A 20454-nucleotide genomic window follows, 5' to 3' on the forward strand; every position below is an offset into this window, starting at 1 on the left:
TGGTTAGGATCTGGAATGCACTGCCTGAAAGGGTGGTGGAGGCAGATCCAATCATGGCTTTCAAAAAGGAATCAGACAGGTACCTGAAGGAGAAAAATTTGCAGGGCTGCAGGGAAAGAGCGGTGGAGTGGGACTCGCTCGATTGCTCTTGCAGAGAGCCGGCGCAGGATCGATGGCCCGAATGGCTGCCTTCTGTGCAGTTACCATTCTATGATTCAATGATTCTATCATAATCCTGTGTGGCAACTTGTGCCAGCAGCTCACCAGCCTTATTTGCCACGCTTCGTGCATTTGCGCTCATGCATTCTGAACCCACCTTCGCCTGCCTTGTATTTCTCCCCTGTCTGATCCCTCCTATTTCTGAACATCTCTTAAGGAATCTACTGTGTAGTTAGGATAAACACCCCTAATGATCGCCTGACAACTTCCCATTATCCGTTGCATAAACTCAAACTTCAGTTGTGGGTGGGGGGGAGGGGGGAGGGAAGTAGAATCATAGAAGTTTACAACATGGAAACAGGCCCGTCGGCCCAACATGTCCATGTCGCCCAGTTTATACCACTAAGCTAGTCCCAATTGCCTGCACTTGGCCCATATCCCTCTATACCCATCTTACCCATGTAACTGTCCAAATGCTTTTTAAAAGACAAAATTGTACCGCCTCGACTACTGCCTCTGGCAGCTCGTCCCAGACACTCACCACCCTTTGAGTGAAAAAATTGCCCCTCTGGACCCTTTTGTATCTCTCCCCTCTCACCTTAAATCTATGCCCCCTCGTTATAGACTACCCGACCTTTGGGAAAAGATTTTGACTATCGACCTTATCTATGCCCCTCATTATTTTATAGACTTCTATAAGATCACACCTAAACCTCCTACTCTCCAGGGAGAAAAGTCTCAGCCTATCCAACCTCTCCCTATAAGTCAAACCATCAAGTCCCGGTAGCATCCTAGTAAATCTTTTCTGCACTCTTTCCAGTTTAACAATATCCTTTCGATAATAGGGTGACCAGAACTGTACACAGTATTCCAAGTGTGGCCTTACTAATGTCTTGTACAACTTCAACAAGACATCCCAACTCCTGTATTCAATGTTCTGACCAATGAAACCAAGCATGCTGAATGCCTTCTTCACCACCCTATCCACCTGTGACTCCACTTTCAAGGAGCAATGAACCTGTACTCCCAGATCTCTTTGTTCTATAACTCTCCCCAACGCCCTACCATTAACGGAGTAGGTCCTGGCCCGATTCGATCTACCAAAATGCATCACCTCACATTTATCTAAATTAAACTCCATCTGCCATTCATCGGCCCACTGGCCCAATTTATCAAGATCCCGTTGCAATCCGAGATAACCTTCTTCACTGTCCACAATGCCACCAATCTTGGTGTCATCTGCAAACTTACTAACCATGCCTCCTAAATTCTCATCCAAATCATTAATATAAATAACAAATAACAGCGGACCCAGCACCGATCCCTGAGGCACACCGCTGGTCACAGGCCTCCAGTTTGAAAAACAACCCTCGACAACCACCCTCTGTTTTCTGCCGTCAATCCAATTTTGTATCCAATTGGCTACCTCACCTTGGATCCCGTGAGATTTAACCTCATGTAACAACCTACCATGCGGTACCTTGTCAAAGGCTTTGCTGAAGTCCATGCAGACCACGTCTACTGCACAGCCCTCATCTATCTTCTTGGTTACCCCTTCAAAAAACTCAATCAAATTCGTGAGACATGATTTTCCTCTCACAAAACCATGCCGACCGTTCCTAATCAGTCATAAGAACATAAGAACATAAGAAATTGGAGCAGGAGTAGGCCAATCGGCCCCTCAAGCCTGCTCCGCCATTCAATAAGATCATGGCTGATCTGATCCCAACCACAAATCTAAAGAACACAAGAAGTCGGAGCAGGACCCGGCCACATAGCCCCTGGGCCCTCTCCGCCACCCACAGGGCATTGACCGATCCGAACTCAGCTTCATGTCCAATTTCCTGCCCGCTCCCCATAACCCCTAATTCCCTTTACTTCTAGGAAACTGTCTATTTCTGTTTTAAATTTATCTAATGATGTAGCTTCCACAGCTTCCTGGGGTAGCAAATTCCACAGACCGACCACCCTCTGAGTGAAGAAGTTTCTCCTCATCTCAGTTTTGAAAGAGCAGCCCCTTATTCTAAGATTATGCCCCCTAGTTCTAGTTTCACCCATCTTTGGGAACATCCTTACTGCATCCACCCGATCAAGACCCTTCACAATCTTATATGTTTCAATAAGATCGCCTCTCATTCTTCTGAACTCCAATGAGTAGAGTCCCAATCTACTCAACCTCTCCTCATATGTCCGCCCCCTCATCCCCGGGATTAACCGAGTGAACCTTCTTTGTACTGCCTCGAGAGCAAGTATGTCTTTTCTTAAGTGAGGACACCAAAACTGTATGCAGTATTCCAGGTGCGGTCTCACCACTACCTTATATAACTGCAGCAATACCTCCTTGTTTTTATATTCTATCCCCCTAGCAATAAAAGCCAACATTCCGTTGGCTTTCTTGATCACCTGCTGCACCTGCATACCAACTTTTTGATTTTCTTGCACTAGGACCCCCAGATCCCTTTGTACTGCAGTACTTTCCAGTCTCTCGCCATTAAGAAAATAACTTGCTCTCTGATTTTTCCTCACATTTTCCAATATATTGCATCTGCCAAATCTCCGCCCACTCACCCAGCCTGTCTATATCCCCTTGCAGGTTTTTATGTCCTCCTCACTCTCTACTTTCCCTCCCATCTTTGTATCATCTGCAAATTTTGATATGTTGCACTCGGTCCCCTCCTCCAAATTGTTAATATAGATTGTAAAGAGTTGGGGACCCAGCACCGACCCCTGTGGAACACCACTGGTTACTGGTTGCCTGTCCGAAAATGAACCATTTATCCCAACTCTCTGCTTCCTGTTCGATAACCAATCCTCCACCCATGCCAGAATATTACCCCCAATCCCGTGATTTTTTATCTTAAGTAATAATCTTTTATGTGGCACCTTGTCGAATGCCTTCTGGAAGTCTAAATACACTATGTCCACTGGTTCCCCTTTCTCCACCCTGTACGTTATATCCTCGAAGAACTCAAGCAAATTTGTCAGACATGACTTCCCCTTCATAAAGCCATGCTGACTTTGTCCTATTAAATTATGCTTATCTAAATGTTCCGTTACTGTCTCCTTAATAATAGACTCCAAAATTTTACCCACCACAGATGTTAAGCTAACTGGCCTATAATTTCCAGCCTTCTGCCTACTACCCTTTTTAAATAACGGTGTTACATTAGCAGTTTTCCAATCTGCCGGGACCTCTCCTGAGTCCAGGGAATTTTGGAAAACTATCACCAAAGCATCCACAATCCCTACTGCCACTTCCCTCAAGACCCTAGGATGGAAGCCATCAGGTCCAGGGGATTTATCCGCCTTGAGTCCCATTATTTTACTGAGTACCATCTCCTGAGTGATTTTAATCGTATTTAGCTCCTCCCCCCCGAGAGTCCCCTGTTTGTCCAGTGTTGGGATATTCTTAGTGTCCTCTACTGTAAAGACTGAAACAAAATATTTGTTCAGCATTTTTGCCATCTCCATGTTTCCCACCATTAATTTCCCGGTCTCATCCTCTAAGGGACCTATGTTTGCCTTAGCCACCCTTTTTCTTTTTATATAACTGTAGAAACTCTTGCTATCTGTTTTTATATTTTTTGCTAATTTCTTTTCATAATCTAACTTCCCTTTCTTAATCAATCCTTTAGTCCCTGCCTCTCCAAATGCCTGTAGATCCTGTCTCTCAGAATACCCTCCAACAACTTACCCACGACAGATGTCAGGCTCACCGGTCTGTCGTTCCCAGGCTTTTTCCTGCCGCCCTTCTTAAACAAAGGCACAACATTTGCTACCCTCCAATCTTCAGGCACTTCACCTGTAGCTGTCGATGATTCAAATATCTCTGCTAGGGGACCCGCAATTTCCTCCCGAACCTCCCATAACGTCCTGGGATACATTTCATCAGGTCCCAGAGATTTATCTACCTTGATGCGCGTTAAGACTTCCAGCACCTCCCTCTCTGTAATATGTACACTCCTCAAGACATCACTATTTATTTCCCCAAGTTCCCTAACATCCATGCCTTTCTCAACCGTAAATACCGATGCGAAATATTCATTTTGGATCTCACCCATCTCTCGTGGTTCCGCACATAGATGACCTTGTTGATCCTTAAGAGGCCCTACTCTCTCCCTAGTTACTCTTTTGCCCTTTATGTATTTGTAGAAGCTCTTTGGATTCACCTTTGCCTTATCTGCCAAAGCAATCTCATATCCCCTTTTTGCCCTCCTGATTTCTCTCTTAACTCTACTCCGGCAATCTCTATACTCTTCAAGGGATCCACTTGATCCCAGCTGCCTATGCATGTCATATGCCTCCTTCTTCTTTCTGACGAGGGCCTCAATCTTCCGAGTCATCCAAGGTTCCCTACTTCTCCCAGCCTTGCCCTTCACTTTATAAGGAATGTGCTTAAACTGAACCCTGGTTAACACACTTTTGAAGGCCTCCCACTTACCAGACGTCCCTTTGCCTGCCAACAGACTCTCCCAATCAACTTCTGAAAGTTCCTGTCTAATACCATCAAAATTGGCCTTTCCCCAATTTAGAATTTTAACTTTTGGGCCAGACCTATCCTTCTCCATAGCTATCCTAAAACTAATGGAATTATGATCACTGGTCCCAAAGTGATCCCTCACTAACACTTCTGTCACCTGCCCTTCCTTATTTCCCAAGAGGAGGTCAAGTTTTGCCCCCTCTCTAGTCGGGCCATCCACATACTGAATGAGAAATTCCTCCTGAATACACTCAACAAATTTCTCTCCATCCAAGCCCCTAATGCTATGGCTGTCCCAGTCAATGTTGGGAAAGTTGAAGTCCCCTACTATTACCACCCTATTTTTCTTGCAGCTGTCTGTAATCTCCTGACATATTTGCTCCTCAATTTCCCGTTGACTATTTGGGGGTCTGCAGTACAATGCTTTCAACGTGATCTCTCCCTTCTTATTTTTCAGTTCTACCCATATCGACTCCGTGGGCGAACCCTCGGATATATCCCCTCTCACTACTGCCGTGATGTTCTCCCTAATCAAGAACGCAACTCCCCCTCCTCTCTTACCTCCTGCTCCCTGTGTCACTAACATATTTTCATGCTCATCATTGGAAATTTTTAACAAACTGAATTGTCTGCCTTTGTGTCATAGAGTTATACAGCACGGATAGAGGCCCTTCGGCCCATCGTGTCCGCGCCGGCCATCAAGCCCTGTCTAATCTAATCCCATATTCCAGCATTTGGTCCGTTGCCTTGTATGCTATGGCATTTCAAGTGCTCATCCAATTGCTTCTTGAATGTTGTGAGGGTTCCTGCCTCCACAACCCTTTCAGGCAGTGAGTTCCAGACTCCAACCACCCTCTGGGTGAAAAAGTTCTTTTTCAAATCCCCTCTGAACCTCCCGCCTTTTACCTTGAATCTATGTCCCCTTGTTATAGAACCCTCAACGAAGGGAAAAAGCTCCTTGGTATCCATCCTATCTGTGCCCCTCATAATTTTGTACACCTCAATCATGTTCCCCCTCAGCCTCCTCTGCTCCAAGGAAAACAAACCCAATCTTCCCAGTCTCTCTTCATAGCTGAAGCGCTCCAGCCCTGGTAACATCCTGGTGAATCTCCTCTGCGCCCTCTCCAAAGCGATCACATCCTTCCTGTAGTGTGGCGACCAGAACTGCACACAGTACTCCAGCTGTGGCCTAACCAGTGTTTTATACAGCTCCATCATAACCTCCTTGCTCTTATATTCTATGCCTCGGCTAATAAAGGCAAGTATCCCATATGCCTTCTTTACCACCTTATCTACCTGTTCCGCCGCCTTCAGGGATCTGTGAACTTGCACACCAAGATCCCTCTGACCCTCTGTCTTGCCTAGGGTCCTCCCATTCATTGTGTATTCCCTTGCCTTGTTAGTCCCTCCAAAGTGCATCACCTCGCACTTTTCCGGGTTAAATTCCATTTGCCACTGTTCCGCCCATCTGACCAACCCATCTATATCGTCCTGCAGACTGAGGCTATCCTCCTCGCTATTTACCACCCTACCAATTTTTGTATCATCAGCGAACTTACTGATCATACCTTTTACATTCATATCCAAGTCATTAATGTAGACCACAAACAGCAAGGGACCCAGCACCGATCCCTGTGGTCCCCCACTGGCCACAGGCTTCCAGTCACAAAAACAACCTTCGACCATCACCCTCTGCCTTCTGCCACTAAGCCAGTTTTGTATCCAAAGTGCCAGGGCACCCTGGATTCCATGGGCTCGTACCTTCTTGACCAGTCTCCTGTGCGGGACTTTATCGAAGGCCTTACTGAAATCCATGTATACCACATCCACTGCGTTACCCTCATCCACACGCCTAGTCACCCCCTCAAAAAATTCAATCAAATTAGTCAGACATGATCTTCCCTTGACAAAGCCATGTTGACTATCCCTGATTAATCCTTGCTTCTCCAAGTGGAGACTAATTTTGTCCTTCAGAATTTTTTCCAATAATTTTCCTACCACTGATGTTAGGCTCACTGGCCTGTAGTTCCCCGGTTTTTCCCAACTCCCCTTCTTGAATAATGGTATTACATTAGCGGTTCTCCAGTCCTCTGGCACATCCCCTGTGGCCAGAGAGGTTCTGAATATATGTGTTAGAGCCCCCGCAATCTCCTCCTTTGCCTCACACAGTAGCCTGGGATACATTTCGTCCGGGCCTGGGGATTTATCCATTTTTAGGCCTGCTAAAACCGCCAATACCTCCTCCCGCTCGATGTTAATATGTTCGAGTATATCACAGTCCCCCTGCCGTATTTCTATGTCTACATCGTCCTTCTCAATAGTGAAAACAGATGCAAAAAATTCATTTAGAACCCCTCCTACATCTGCCGGCTCCACACACAGATTGCCATTTTTGTCCCTAATGGGCCCTATTTTTTCCCAAGTCATCCTCTTACCCTTAATATACTTATAAAACATCTTAGGATTTTCCTTTATTTTGCTCGCCAGTGTTATTTCATGGCCCCTCCTTGATCTCCTAATTTCTTTTTTAAGTATCCCCCTGCACTTTTTGTACTCCTCTCGGGCTTCCTCCGTCTTTAGCCTTTTGTATCTGCCAAAAGCCCTCCTTTTTTTCCTAATCCATTCTCGTATATCCCCTGACATCCAAGGTTCCCTGGAGTTCTTGGAACCACCCTTGACCTTTACGGGAACATGTTGCCATTGTATGGTCTCAATCTCCCTTCTGAAAGACTCCCATTGCTCCGATGCGGATTTTCCTACAAGCAGCTGATCCCAGTCCATTTTGGCCAGATCCTGCCTTATCCTATTAAAATCGGCCTTCCCCCAATTTAGAACCTTTATTTCCGGCCCTTCCCTGTCCTTTTCCATGACCACCTTAAATCTCACCGAATTATGGTCACTGTCACCAAAGTGCTCACCTACGAGCACTTCTTCCACTTGGCCGGCCACATTCCCTAGAATTAGGTCCAGTACCGCCCCCTCTCTTGTAGGACTTTCCACATGCTGGCTCAAAAAGCTCTCCTGGATGCACGTTAAGAATTTTGTACCCTCTAAGCCTTTTACACTCTGAGTATCCCAGTTAATATTGGGGAAGTTGAAATCCCCCACTATTATTACCCTATTATTTGCACAATTTTCTGAGATTTGCCTACATATCTGTTCCTCTATCTCCCCCTGACTGTTTGGGGGCCGAAAGTACACTCCCATCAAAGTGCTTGCCCCCTTTTTGTTTTTAAGCTCCACCCATATGGCCTCATTAGAGGAACCTGCTAATATATCATCCCTCCTTATGGCAGTAATTGATTCTTTATTAATTGGTTTAATGTTTTCTCTCTTTTTCCCCTGTTGATTTTTGCAGGGAGGTGTTACAGATTGATCAATTCTTACAAGAGACAGCAGCACGAGAAGCAAATGCCAAGGTTCGCCTGCAGCAGTTTATTGAGGAACTTTTGGACCGAGCAGACAGAGCTGAAAAGCAGCTGATGGTGATCAGTAGTTGTGCTACGACACCCAATGGCAGCCTGGGAAGATGCAGCAACCCAGGGGCAAAGGGAATTAGCAGACAACAGGTACTTGGATTGTACATATTCAGCAATTCAAAATCAAACCTGAGATGGAACATGAGAACAGAAATAGGAGCAGGAGTAGGCCATTCGGCCCCTCGAGCCTGCTGCACCATTCAATCAGATCATGGCTGATCTTCAACCTCAACTCCACTTTCCCGCCTGATCCCCATAACCCTTGATTGCCCTCGAGTTCAAAGATCTATCTATCTCAGTCTTGAATATACTCAACGACTCAGCATCCACAGCCCTCTGTGGGAAAGAATTCCAAAGTTTCACAACCCTCTGAGTGAGGAAATTTTTCCTCATCTTGGTCCTAAATGGCTGACCTCTTATTTTGAGACTCTGCCCCTTGGTTCTCGACTCTCCAACCAGGGTGAGCAGGTTATTGGTGAGTAGGTGTTACTGGAAGGTACTATAGATGACTCCTTCATCACTTTTTACTGATTGGGACGAGGCTTCTGGGATAGTTGGCCCAGTTAGATTTATCCTTTTTTTTTGGAATAGAACATAGCTGAACAATCTTCCACATTGTGGGGCAGATGCCAGTGTCATAGTTATACTTGAACAGCTGAGCAAGTGGAGCAGCTAGCTTTATTGCATAGGTCTTCAACACTAGAATCATAGAATGGTTACAGCATGGAAGGAGGCCATTCGGCCTGTCAAGTCTGTGCCGGCTCTCTGCAAGAGCAATCCAACCAGTCCCACTCCCCCACCCTTTCCCCGTATCCCTGCAAATTTTTTCCCTTCAAGTACTTATCCAGTTCCCTTTTGAAAGCCATGATTGAATCTGCCTCCACCATCCCCTCGGGCAGTGCATTCCAGGTCACAATCACTTGCTGTGTTTAAAAAAAAAAGTTTTTTTTCCCTCATGTCGCCTTTGGTTCATTTGCCAATCGTGGGAGAACCATCACCACACGGACTGCAGCGGTTCAAGAAGGCGGCTCACCACCAGCTTCTCAAGGGCAGTTCGGGATGGGCAATAAATGCCGGCCTCACCAGCGACGCCCACATCCCATGAACGAATTTTTAAAAAAATCACCTGAAATCTATGCCCTCTGGTTCTTGATCCCTCCGTCAATGGGAGCAGTTTCTCTCCATCTACTCTGTCCAGACCCTTCATGATTTTGAATACCTCTACCAAATCTCTCAATCTTCTCTGCTCTAATGTGGAGATGCCGGTGATGGACTGGGGTGGACAAATGTAAGGAATCTTACAACACCAGGTTATAGTCCAACAGTTTTATTTGAAAATCACAAGCTTTCGGAGGTTTCCTTCTTCGTCAGGTGTGGAGGTACCGGCCATAATTGCGGAGGTACTGGCCATAATCTTCCAAACATCTGCAGATACAGGGGTGGTGTCAGAAGACTGGAGAACTGCAAATGTTACAACCCTTGTTCAAAAACGGGTGTAAGGATAAACCATTCTTATTGCCCATCCCTAACTGCCCTTGAGAAGGTGGTGGTCAGCAGCCTTCTTGAACCGCTGCAGTCCGTGTGGTGACAGTTCTCCCACGATTGGCAAATGAAGCAAAGGCGACATGAGGAAAAAAAACTTTTTTTTTTAAAACACAGCAAGTGGTTGTGACCTGGAATGCACACAACTGGGTCATATTCTGGCATGGGTGGAGGATTGGTTATCTAACAGGAAGCAGAGAGATGGGATAAATGGTACATTCTCGGACTGGCAACCTGTAGCCAGTGGTGTTCCGCAGGGGTCGGTGCTGGGTCCCCAACTCTTTACAATCTATATTAACGATTTGGAGGAGGGGACCGAGTGTAACATATCAAAGTTTGCAGATGATACAAAGATGGGAGGGAAAGTAGAGAGTGAGGAGGACATAAAAAACCTGCAAGGGGATATAGACAGGCTGGGTGAGTGGGCGGAGATTTGGCAGATGCAATACAATATTGGAAAATGTGAGGTTATGCACTTTGGCAGGAAAAATCAGAGAGCAAGTTATTATCTTAATGGCGAGAAACTGGAAAGTACTGCAGTACAAAGGGATCTGGGGGTCCTAGTGAAAGAAAATCAAAAAGTTAGTTTGCCGGTGCAGCAGGTGATCAAGAAGGCCAACGGAATGTTGGTTTTTATTGCTAGGGGGATAGAGTATAAAAACAGGGATGTATTGCTGCAGTTTTATAAGGTATTGGTGAGACCGCACCTGGAATACTGCATACAGTTTTGGTCTCCATACTTAAGAAAAGACATACTTGCTCTCGAGGCAGTACAAAGAAGGTTCACTCGGTTAATACCGGGGATGAGGGGGTGGACATATGAGGAGAGGTTGAGTAGATTGGGACTCGACTCATTGGAGTTCAGAAGAATGAGAGGCGATCTTATTGAAACATATAAGATTGTGAAGGGGCTTGATCGGGTGGATGCGGTAAGGATGTTCCCAAGGATGGGTGAAACTAGAACTGGGGGGCATAATCTTCGAATAAGGGGCTGCTCTTTCAAAACTGAGATGAGGAGAAACTTCTTCACTCAGAGGGTAGTAGGTCTGTGGAATTTGCTGCCCCAGGAAGCTGTGGAAGCTACATCATTAAATAAATTTAAAACAGAAATAGACAGTTTCCGAGAAGTAAAGGGAATTAGGGGTTATGGGGAGCGGGCAGGAAATTGGACATGAATTTAGATTTGAGGTTAGGATCAGATCAGCCATGATCTTATTGAATGGCGGAGCAGGCTCGAGGGGCCGATTGGCCTACTCCTGCTCCTATTTCTTATGTTCTTATGACGAAGGAGGAAAGCTCCGAAAGCTTGTGATTTTCAAATAAAACTGTTGGACTATAACCTGGTGTTGCAAGATTCCTTACGTTTCTCTGCTCGAAGGAGAACAATCCCAGCTTTTCCAGTCTATCCATTTAAATGAAGTGCCTCATCCCTGGAATCATTCCAGTAAATCACCTCTGCACCCTCTCTAATGCCTTCGCATCCTTCCGAAAGTGCGATGCCGAGAACTGGACACAATACTCCAGTTGTGGCCCAACCAATGTTTTATAAAGGTTCATCATAACCTCCTTGCTTTTGTACTCTAGGCCTCTTATTTATAAAGCCCAGGATCCTGTATGCTTTCTTAACCGCTTTCTCAACCTGCCCTGCCACCTTCAACAATTTGTGCACATCTTCCCCCAGATCTCTCTGTTCCTGTACCCCTTTTAGAACTGTACCCGTCCGTTTATATTGCCTCTCCTCGTTCTTCCAACCGAAGTGTATCACTTCGCGTTTTTCTATGTTGAATTTCATCTGCTATGTGTCTGCCCATTTCAACAGCCTGTCTATATCCTCTTGAAGTCTATCACTATCCTCCTCACTGTTCACTCCCCTTCCAAGTTTCGTGTCATCTGGAAATTTTGAAATTGTGCCCTGCACACCCAAGTCCAAGTCCAGGAAAGATAGAGCAGGAGGAAAGAGAGGAGGGGGAGTTGCGTTCTTGATTAGGGAGAACATCACGGCAGTAATGAGAGGGGATATATCCGAGGGTTCGCCCACTGAGTCTATATGGGTAGAACTGAAAAATAAGAAGGGAGAGATCACCTTGATAGGATTGTACTACAGACCCCCAAATAGTCAACGGGAAATTGAGGAGCAAATATGTAAGGTGATTACAGACAGCTGCAAGAAAAATAGGGTGGTAATAGTTGGGGACTTTAACTTTCCCAACATTGACTGGGACAGCCATAGCATTAGGGGCTTGGATGGAGAGAAATTTGTTGAGTGTATTCAGGAGGAATTTCTCATTCAGTATGTGGATGGCCCGACGAGAGTGGGGGCAAAACTTGACCTCCTCTTGGGAAATAAGGAAGGGCAGGTGACAGAAGTGTTATAGAGTCATAGAGTTATACAGCACGGATAGAGGCCCTTCGGCCCATCGTGTCCGCGCCGGCCATCAGCCCTGTCTACTCTAATCCCATATTCCAGCATTTGGTCCGTAGCCTTGTATGCTATGGCATTTCAAGTGCTCATCCAAATGCTTCTTGAATGTTGTGAGGGTTCCTGCCTCCACAACCCTTTCAGACAGTGAGTTCCAGACTCCAACCACCCTCTGGGTGAAAAAGTTCTTTCTAAAATCCCCTCTAAACCTCCCGCCTTTTACCTTGAATCTATGTCCCCTTGTTATAGAACCCTCAACGAAGGGAATAAGCTCCTTTGTATCCATCCTATCTGTGCCCCTCATAATTTTGTACACCTCAATCATGTCCCCCCTCAGCCTCCTCTGCTCCAAGGAAAACAAACCCAATCTTCCCAGTCTCTCTTCATAGCTGAAGCGCTCCAGCCCTGGTAACATCCTGGTGAATCTCCTCTGCACCCTCTCCAAAGCGATCACATCCTTCCTGTAGTGTGGCGACCAGAACTGCACACAGTACTCCAGCTGTGGCCTAACCAGTGTTTTATACAGCTCCATCATAACCTCCTTGCTCTTATATTCTATGCCTCGGCTAATAAAGGCAAGTATCCCATATGCCTTCTTTACCACCTTATCTACCTGTTCCGCCGCCTTCAGGGATCTGTGAACTTGCACACCAAGATCCCTCTGACCCTCTGTCTTGCCTAGGGTCCTCCCATTCATTGTGTATTCCCTTGCCTTGTTAGTCCCTCCAAAGTGCATCACCTCGCACTTTTCCGGGTTAAATTCCATTTGCCACTGTTCCGCCCATCTGACCAACCCATCTATATCGTCCTGCAGACTGAGGCTATCCTCCTCGCTATTTACCACCCTACCAATCTTTGTATCATCAGCGAACTTACTGATCATACCTTTTACATTCATATCCAAGTCATTAATGTAGACCACAAACAGCAAGGGACCCAGCACCGATCCCTGTGGTACCCCACTGGCCACAGGCTTCCAGTCACAAAAACAACCTTCGACCATCACCCTCTGCCTTCTGCCACTAAGCCAGTTTTGTATCCAAAGTGCCAAGGCACCCTGGATTCCATGGGCTCGTACCTTCTTGACCAGTCTCCTGTGTGGGACTTTATCGAAGGCCTTACTGAAATCCATGTATACCACATCCACTGCGTTACCCTCATCCACACGCCTAGTCACCCCCTCAAAAAATTCAATCAAATTAGTCAGACATGATCTTCCCTTGACAAAGCCATGTTGACTATCCCTGATTAATCCTTGCTTCTCCAAGTGGAGACTAATTTTGTCCTTCAGAATTTTTTCCAATAATTTTCCTACCACTGATGTTAGGCTCACTGGCCTGCAGTTCCCCGGTTTTTCTCTACACCCCTTCTTGAATAATGGTATTACATTAGCGGTTCTCCAGTCCTCTGGCACATCCCCTGTGGCCAGAGAGGTTCTGAATATATGTGTCAGAGCCCCCGCAATCTCCTCCTTTGCCTCACACAGTAGCCTGGGATACATTTCGTCCGGGCCTGGGGATTTATCCATTTTTAGGCCTGCTAAAACCGCCAATACCTCCTCCCGCTCGATGTTAATATGTTCGAGTATATCACAGTCCCCCTGCCGTATTTCTATGTCTACATCGTCCTTCTCCATAGTGAAAACAGATGCAAAAAATTCATTTAGAACCCCTCCTACATCTGCCGGCTCCCCACACACATTGCCATTTTTGTCCCTAATGGGCCCTATTTTTTCCCAAGTCATCCTCTTACCCTTAATATACTTATAAAACATCTTAGGATTTTCCTTTATTTTGCTCGCCAGTGTTATTTCATGGCCCCTCCTTGATCTCCTAATTTCTTTTTTAAGTATCCCCCTGCACTTTTTGTACTCCTCTCGGGCTTCCTCCGTCTTTAGCCTTTTGTATCTGCCAAAAGCCCTCCTTTTTTTCCTAATCCATTCTCGTATATCCCCTGACATCCAAGGTTCCCTGGAGTTCTTGGAACCACCCTTGATCTTTACGGGAACATGTTGCCATTGTATGGTCTCAATCTCCCTTCTGAAAGACTCCCATTGCTCCGATGCGGATTTTCCTACAAGCAGCTGATCCCAGTCCATTTTGGCCAGATCCTGCCTTATCCTATTAAAATCGGCCTTCCCCCAATTTAGAACCTTTATTTCCGGCCCCTCCCTGTCCTTTTCCATGACCACCTTAAATCTCACCAAATTATGGTCACTGTCACCAAAGTGCTCACCTACGAGCACTTCTTCCACTTGGCCGGCCACATTCCCTAGAATTAGGTCCAGTACCGCCCCCTCTCTTGTAGGACTTTCCACATGCTGGCTCAAAAAGCTCTCCTGGATGCACGTTAAGAATTTTGTACCCTCTAAGCCTTTTACACTCTGAGTATCCCAGTTAATATTGGGGAAGTTGAAATCCCCCACTATTATTACCCTATTATTTGCACAATTTTCTGAGATTTGCCTACATATCTGTTCCTCTATCTCCCCCTGACTGTTTGGGGGCCGAAAGTACACTCCCATCAAAGTGCTTGCCCCCTTTTTGTTTTTAAGCTCCACCCATACGGCCTCATTAGAGGAACCTGCTAATATATCATCCCTCCTTATGGCAGTAATTGATTCTTTAATTAATATTGCGACCCCCCCCTCCTCTTATACCTCCCCCTCTGTCTCGCCTGAAGATTCTGTACCCCGGAATATTGAGCTGCCAGTCTTGCCCCTCCCTCAACCATGTCTCTGTGACAGCAACAATATCATACTCCCATGTGTTTATCAACACCTTCAGTTCATCCACCTTATTCGCAAGACTCCTTGCATTAAAATAGATGCCATCCAGCCTTGCCCTCACATATTTGCCCTGTCTTCCAAGCTGACTTGTTTTTTTCTCTATATTTGGCTGCACATCAGCCCTATTGTAGCTCCACTCTGTATCCCATCCCCCTGCCAAGTTAGTTTAAACCCCCCCCAACAGTGCTAGCAAACCTCCCCGCAAGGATATTTGTCCCGCTCTGGTTCAGGTGCAACCCGTCCGACTTGTACAAGTCCCACCTTCCCCAGAAGCAGGCCCAGTGATCCAGGAAACTGAAACCCTCCCTCCTGCACCAACTCTTTAGCCACGCATTCATCTGTTCTATCCTCCTATTTCTATACTCACTAGCCCGTGGCACTGGGAGTAATCCAGAGATTACAACCTTTGAGGTCCTGCTCTTTAATCTGCGACCGAGCTCCCTAAATTCTTGATGCAGGACCTCATCTCCCTTCCTACCTATGTCGTTGGTCCCAATGTGGACCACGACCTCTGCCTGCTCACCCTCCCCCTTGAGAATGCCCTGAAGCCGCTCAGTGACATCCATGACCCTGGCACCAGGGAGGCAACAAACCATCCTGGAGTCACATTTACGGCCACAGAAACGCTTGTCTGTTCCCCTTACGATAGAATCCCCTACCACTATAGCTCTTCCACTCTTTTTCCTCCCAGCCTGTGCAGCAGAGCTACCCCTGGTGCCAGGAAGTTGGCTGCTGCTGCCTACCCCTGATAAGTCATCCCCCTCAACAATATCCAAAGCGGTATATTTGTTTGAGAGGGGGACGGCCACAGGGGACCCCTGCACTGCCTGCCTGCTCCTCTTACTCTGCCTGGTGGTCACCCAATTACTTCCTGCCTGTACAACCTTTACCTGCGGTGTGACCATCTCACTAAACGTGCTATCCACGACGTTTTCAGCATCGGTCCCAAAGTGAGGGATCACTTTGGGACCAGTGATCATAATTGCATTAGTTTTAAGATAGCTATGGAGAATGATAGGTCTGGCCCAAAAGTTAAAATTCTAAATTGGGGAAAGGCCAATTTTGATGGTATTAGACAGGAACTTTCAGAAGTTGATTGGGAGAGTCTGTTGGCAGGCAAAGGGACGTCTGGTAAGTGGGAGGCTTTCAAAAGTGTGCTAACCAGGGTTCAGGGTAAGCACATTCCTTATAAAGTGAAGGGCAAGGCTGGTAGAAGTAGGGAACCTTGGATGACTCGGGAGATCGAGGCCCTAGTCAAAAAGAAGAAGGAGGCATATGACATGCATAGGCAGCTGGGATCAAGTGGATCCCTTGAAGAGTATAGAGATTGCCGGAGTAGAGTTAAGAGAGAAATCAGGGGGCAAAAAGGGGACATGAGATTGCTTTGTCAGATAAGGCAAAGGAGAATCCAAAGAGCTTCCACAAATCCATAAAGGGCAAAAGAGTAACTAGGGAGAGAGTAGGGCCTCTTCAGGATCAACAAGGTCATCTATGTGCGGAACCACAAGAGATGGGTGAGATCCTAAATGAATATTTCACATCGGTATTTACGGTTGAGAAAGGCATGGATGTTAGGGAACTTGGGGAAATAAATAGTGATGTCTTGAGGAGTGTACATATTACAGAGAGGGAGGTGCTGGAAGTCTTAACGCGCATCAAGGTAGATAAATCTCCGGGACCTGATGAAATGTATCCCAGGACGTTATGGGAGGTTAGGGAGGAAATTGCGGGTCCCCTAGCAGAGATATTTGAATCATCCACCGCTACAGGTGAGGTGCCTGAAGATTGGAGGGTAGCAAATGTTGTGCCTTTGTTTAAGAAGGGCGGCAGGGAAAAGCCTGGGAACTACAGACCAGTGAGCCTGACATCTGTAGTGGGTAAGTTGTTAGAGGGTATTCTGAGGGACAGGATCTACAGGCATTTGGAGAGGCAGGGACTGATTAGGAACAGTCAGCATGGTTTTGTGAGAGGAAAGTCATGTCTCACGAATTTGATTGAGTGTTTTGAAGGGGTAATCAAGAAGATAGATGAGGGCTGTGCAGTAGACGTGGTCTACATGGACTTCAGCAAAGCCTTTGACAAGGTACCGCATGGTAGGTTGTTACATAAGGTTAAATCTCACGGGATCTAAGGTGAGGTAGCCAATTGGATACAAAATTGGATTGACGACAGAAGACAGAGGGTGGTTGTGGAGGGTTGTGTTTCAAACTGGAGACCTGTGACCAGCGGTGTGCCTCAGGGATCGGTGCTGGGTCCGCAGTTATTTGTTATTTATATTAATGATTTGGATGAGAATTTAGGAGGCATGGTTAGTAAGTTTGCAGATGACACCAAGATTGGTGGCATTGTGGACAGTGAAGAAGGTTATCTCGGATTGCAACGGGATCTTGATAAATTGGGCCAGTGGGCCGATGAATGGCAGATGGAGTTTAATTTCGATAAATGTGAGGTGATGCATTTTGGTAGATCGAATCGGGCCAGGACCTACTCCGTTAATGGTAGGGCGTTGGGGAGAGTTATAGAACAAAGAGATCTGGGAGTACAGGTTCATAGCTCCTTGAAAGTGGAGTCACAGGTGGATAGGGTGGTGAAGAAGGCATTCAGCATGCTTGGTTTCATTGGTCAGAACATTGAATACAGGAGTTGGGATGTCTTGTTGAAGTTGTACAAGACATTAGTAAGGCCACACTTGGAATACTGTGTACAGTTCTGGTCACCCTATTATAGAAAGGATATTATTAAACTAGAAAGAGTGCAGAAAAGATTTACTAGGATGCTACCGGGACTTGATGGTTTGACTTTTAGGGAGAGGTTGGATAGACTGGGACTTTTTTCCCTGGAGAGTAGGAGGTTCAGGGGTGATCTTATAGAAGTCTATAAAATAATGAGGGGCATAGATAAGGTCGATAGTCAAAATCTTTTACCAAAGGTAGGGGAGTCTATAACGAGCGGGCATAGATTTAAGGTGAGAGGGGAGAGATACAAAAGGTTCCAGAGGGGCAATTTTTTCACTCAAAGGGTGGTGAGTGTCTGGAACGAGCTGCCAGAGGCAGTAGTCGAGGCGGGGACAATTTTGTCTTTTAAAAAGCATTTGGACAGTTACATGGGTAAGATGGGTATGGAGGGATATGCAGGCAATTGGGACTAGCTTAGTGGTATAAACTGGGTGACGTGGACATGTTGGGCCAATGGGCCTGTTTCCATGTTGTAAACTTCCAAATTCTATGATTCTATTAATATATATATCAAAAAAAGCAATGGTCCTTGCACTGACCCCTGGGGAACACAACTGGATACCTCCCTCCAGTCTGAAAAACAACCATTCACCACTGCTCTCTCTTTCCTATTACTGAGCCAATTTCGTATCCATGCTGCCACTTCCCCCTTTCTTCCATGGGCTTCAACTTTTATGACAACCCTATTATGTGGCACTTTATCAAACGCCCTCATTGACCCTCTCTGTTATGTCATCAAAAAACTCAAACAATTTGGTTAAACATGATTTGCCTTTAACGACCGTGCTGGCTTTCCTTTATTAATCCATACTTGTCCAAGTGACTGTTAATTTTGTCCTGGATTATCGTTTCGAAAAGGTTCCCCACCACCAACGTTAAACTGACAGCCTATAGTTGCTGGGTTTATCCTTACACCCGTTTTTGAACAAGGGTTGTAACATTTGCAGTTCTCCAGTCTTCTGACACCACCCCTGTATCTACAGATGTTTGGAAGATTATGGCCAGTACCTCCGCAATTTCCACCCTTACTTCCCTCAGCAACGTAGGATGCATCCCATCTGGACCAGGTGACTTACCTACTTTTAAGTACAGCCAGCCTTTCTCGTACATCCTCTTTATCAATTTGAAGACCATCCAGTATCTCAACTACATCTTCACTTACTGTGACTTTGGCAGCTTCTTCTTCCTTGGTAAAGACAGAGTTATAGTCCAGCAATTTTATTTTAAATTCACAAGCTTTCGGAGGCTTCCTCCTTCCTCAGGTGAACGTTGTTGGAAATGAAATCCTCGAAATGAAATCGCATTTATACATCACAGAACAATGCTTGGTGATTACAGACAGTTTTTTCAACTGCCCGTTGCCAAGGCAATCAGTGTGCAGACAGACAGGTGTTACCTGCAAGGTCTCCGAATATACAAATCACCAAAAAAAAACAAAAAAACAAAAAAAAACAGAGATAGAGAGGTAGAAATATAGAAAAGACAGCAACTGACCCGTTATATTAAAAACAGATAACATTTGTTCGCTGGTGGGGTAACGTGTAGCGTGACATGAACCCAAGATCCCGGTTGAGGCCGTCCTCATGGGTGCGGAACTTGGCTATCAATTTCTGCTCGACGATTTTGCGTTGTCGTGTGTCTCGAAGGCCGCCTTGGAGTACGCTTACCCGAAGGTCGGTGGCTGAATGTCCTTGACTGCTGAAGTGTTCCCCGACTGGGAGGGAACCCTCCTGTTTGGTGATTGTTGCGCGGTGTCCGTTCATCCGTTGTCACAGCGTCTGCATGGTCTCGCCAATGTACCATGCTCTGGGGCATCCTTTCCTGCAACGTATGAGGTAGACAACGTTGGCCGAGTCACAGGAGTATGAACCATGCACCTGGTGGGTGGTGTCCTCTCGTGTGATGGTGGTATCTGTGTCGATGATCTGGCATGTCTTGCAGAGGTTACCGTGGCAGGGTTGTGTGGTGTCGTGGACGCTGTTCTCTTGAAAGCTAGGTAATTTGCTGCGAACGATGGTCTGTTTGAGGTTGGGTGGCTGTTTAAAGGCGAGTAGTGGAGGTGTGGGGATGGCCATAGCGAGGTGTTCATCGTCATTGATGACATGTTGAAGGCTGCGGAGAACATGGCGTAGTTTCTCCGCTCCGGGGAAGTACTGGACGACAAAGGGTACTCTGTTGGTTGTGTCCCGTGTTAGTCTCCTGAGGAGGTCTATGCGATTTTTCGCTGTGGCCCGTCGGAACTGTCGATCGATGAGTCGAGCATCATATCTAGTCATCCCTAGTAAGAACGGGATATGGCGCTCGACTCATCGATCGACAGTTCCGACGGGCCACAGCGAAAAATCGCATAGACCTGCTCAGGAGACTAACACGGGACGCAACCAACAGAGTACCCTTTGTCGTCCAGTACTTCCCCGGAGCGGAGAAACTACGCCATGTTCTCCGCAGCCTTCAACATGTCATCAATGACGACGAACACCTCGCTATGGCCATCCCCACACCTCCACTACTCGCCTTTAAACAGCCACCCAACCACAAACAGACCATCGTTCGCAGCAAATTAGCTCGCCTTCAAGAGAACAACGTCCACGACGCCACACAACCCTGCCACGGTAACCTCTGCAAGACATGCCAGATCATCGACACAGATACCACCATCACACGAGAGGACACCACCCACCAGGTGCATGGTTCATACTCCTGTGACTCGGCCAACGTTGTCTACCTCATACGTTGCAGGAAAGGATGCCCCAGAGCATGGTACATTGGCGAGACCATGCAGACGCTGTGACAACGGATGAACGGACACCGCGCAACAATCACCAAACAGGAGGGTTCCCTCCCAGTCGGGG

At 46.4% G+C, this 20454-nt stretch overlaps 1 protein-coding gene across 1 annotated transcript in view; it reads left to right on the plus strand.

The window, feature by feature from the left end:
* Positions 1–20454, plus strand: part of fbxo41 (F-box protein 41) — a 246259-nt gene that overhangs the window by 49674 nt on the left and 176131 nt on the right. The window contains exon 3 of the mRNA XM_067978195.1: positions 7998–8208. Within this exon, the coding sequence (XP_067834296.1) occupies positions 7998–8208 (211 nt within the window). The remainder of the gene's footprint in view (positions 1–7997; positions 8209–20454) is intronic.

Source organism: Heptranchias perlo, chromosome 1 (assembly GCF_035084215.1).
Source record: "Heptranchias perlo isolate sHepPer1 chromosome 1, sHepPer1.hap1, whole genome shotgun sequence".
Classification (NCBI taxonomy): domain Eukaryota; kingdom Metazoa; phylum Chordata; class Chondrichthyes; order Hexanchiformes; family Hexanchidae; genus Heptranchias; species Heptranchias perlo.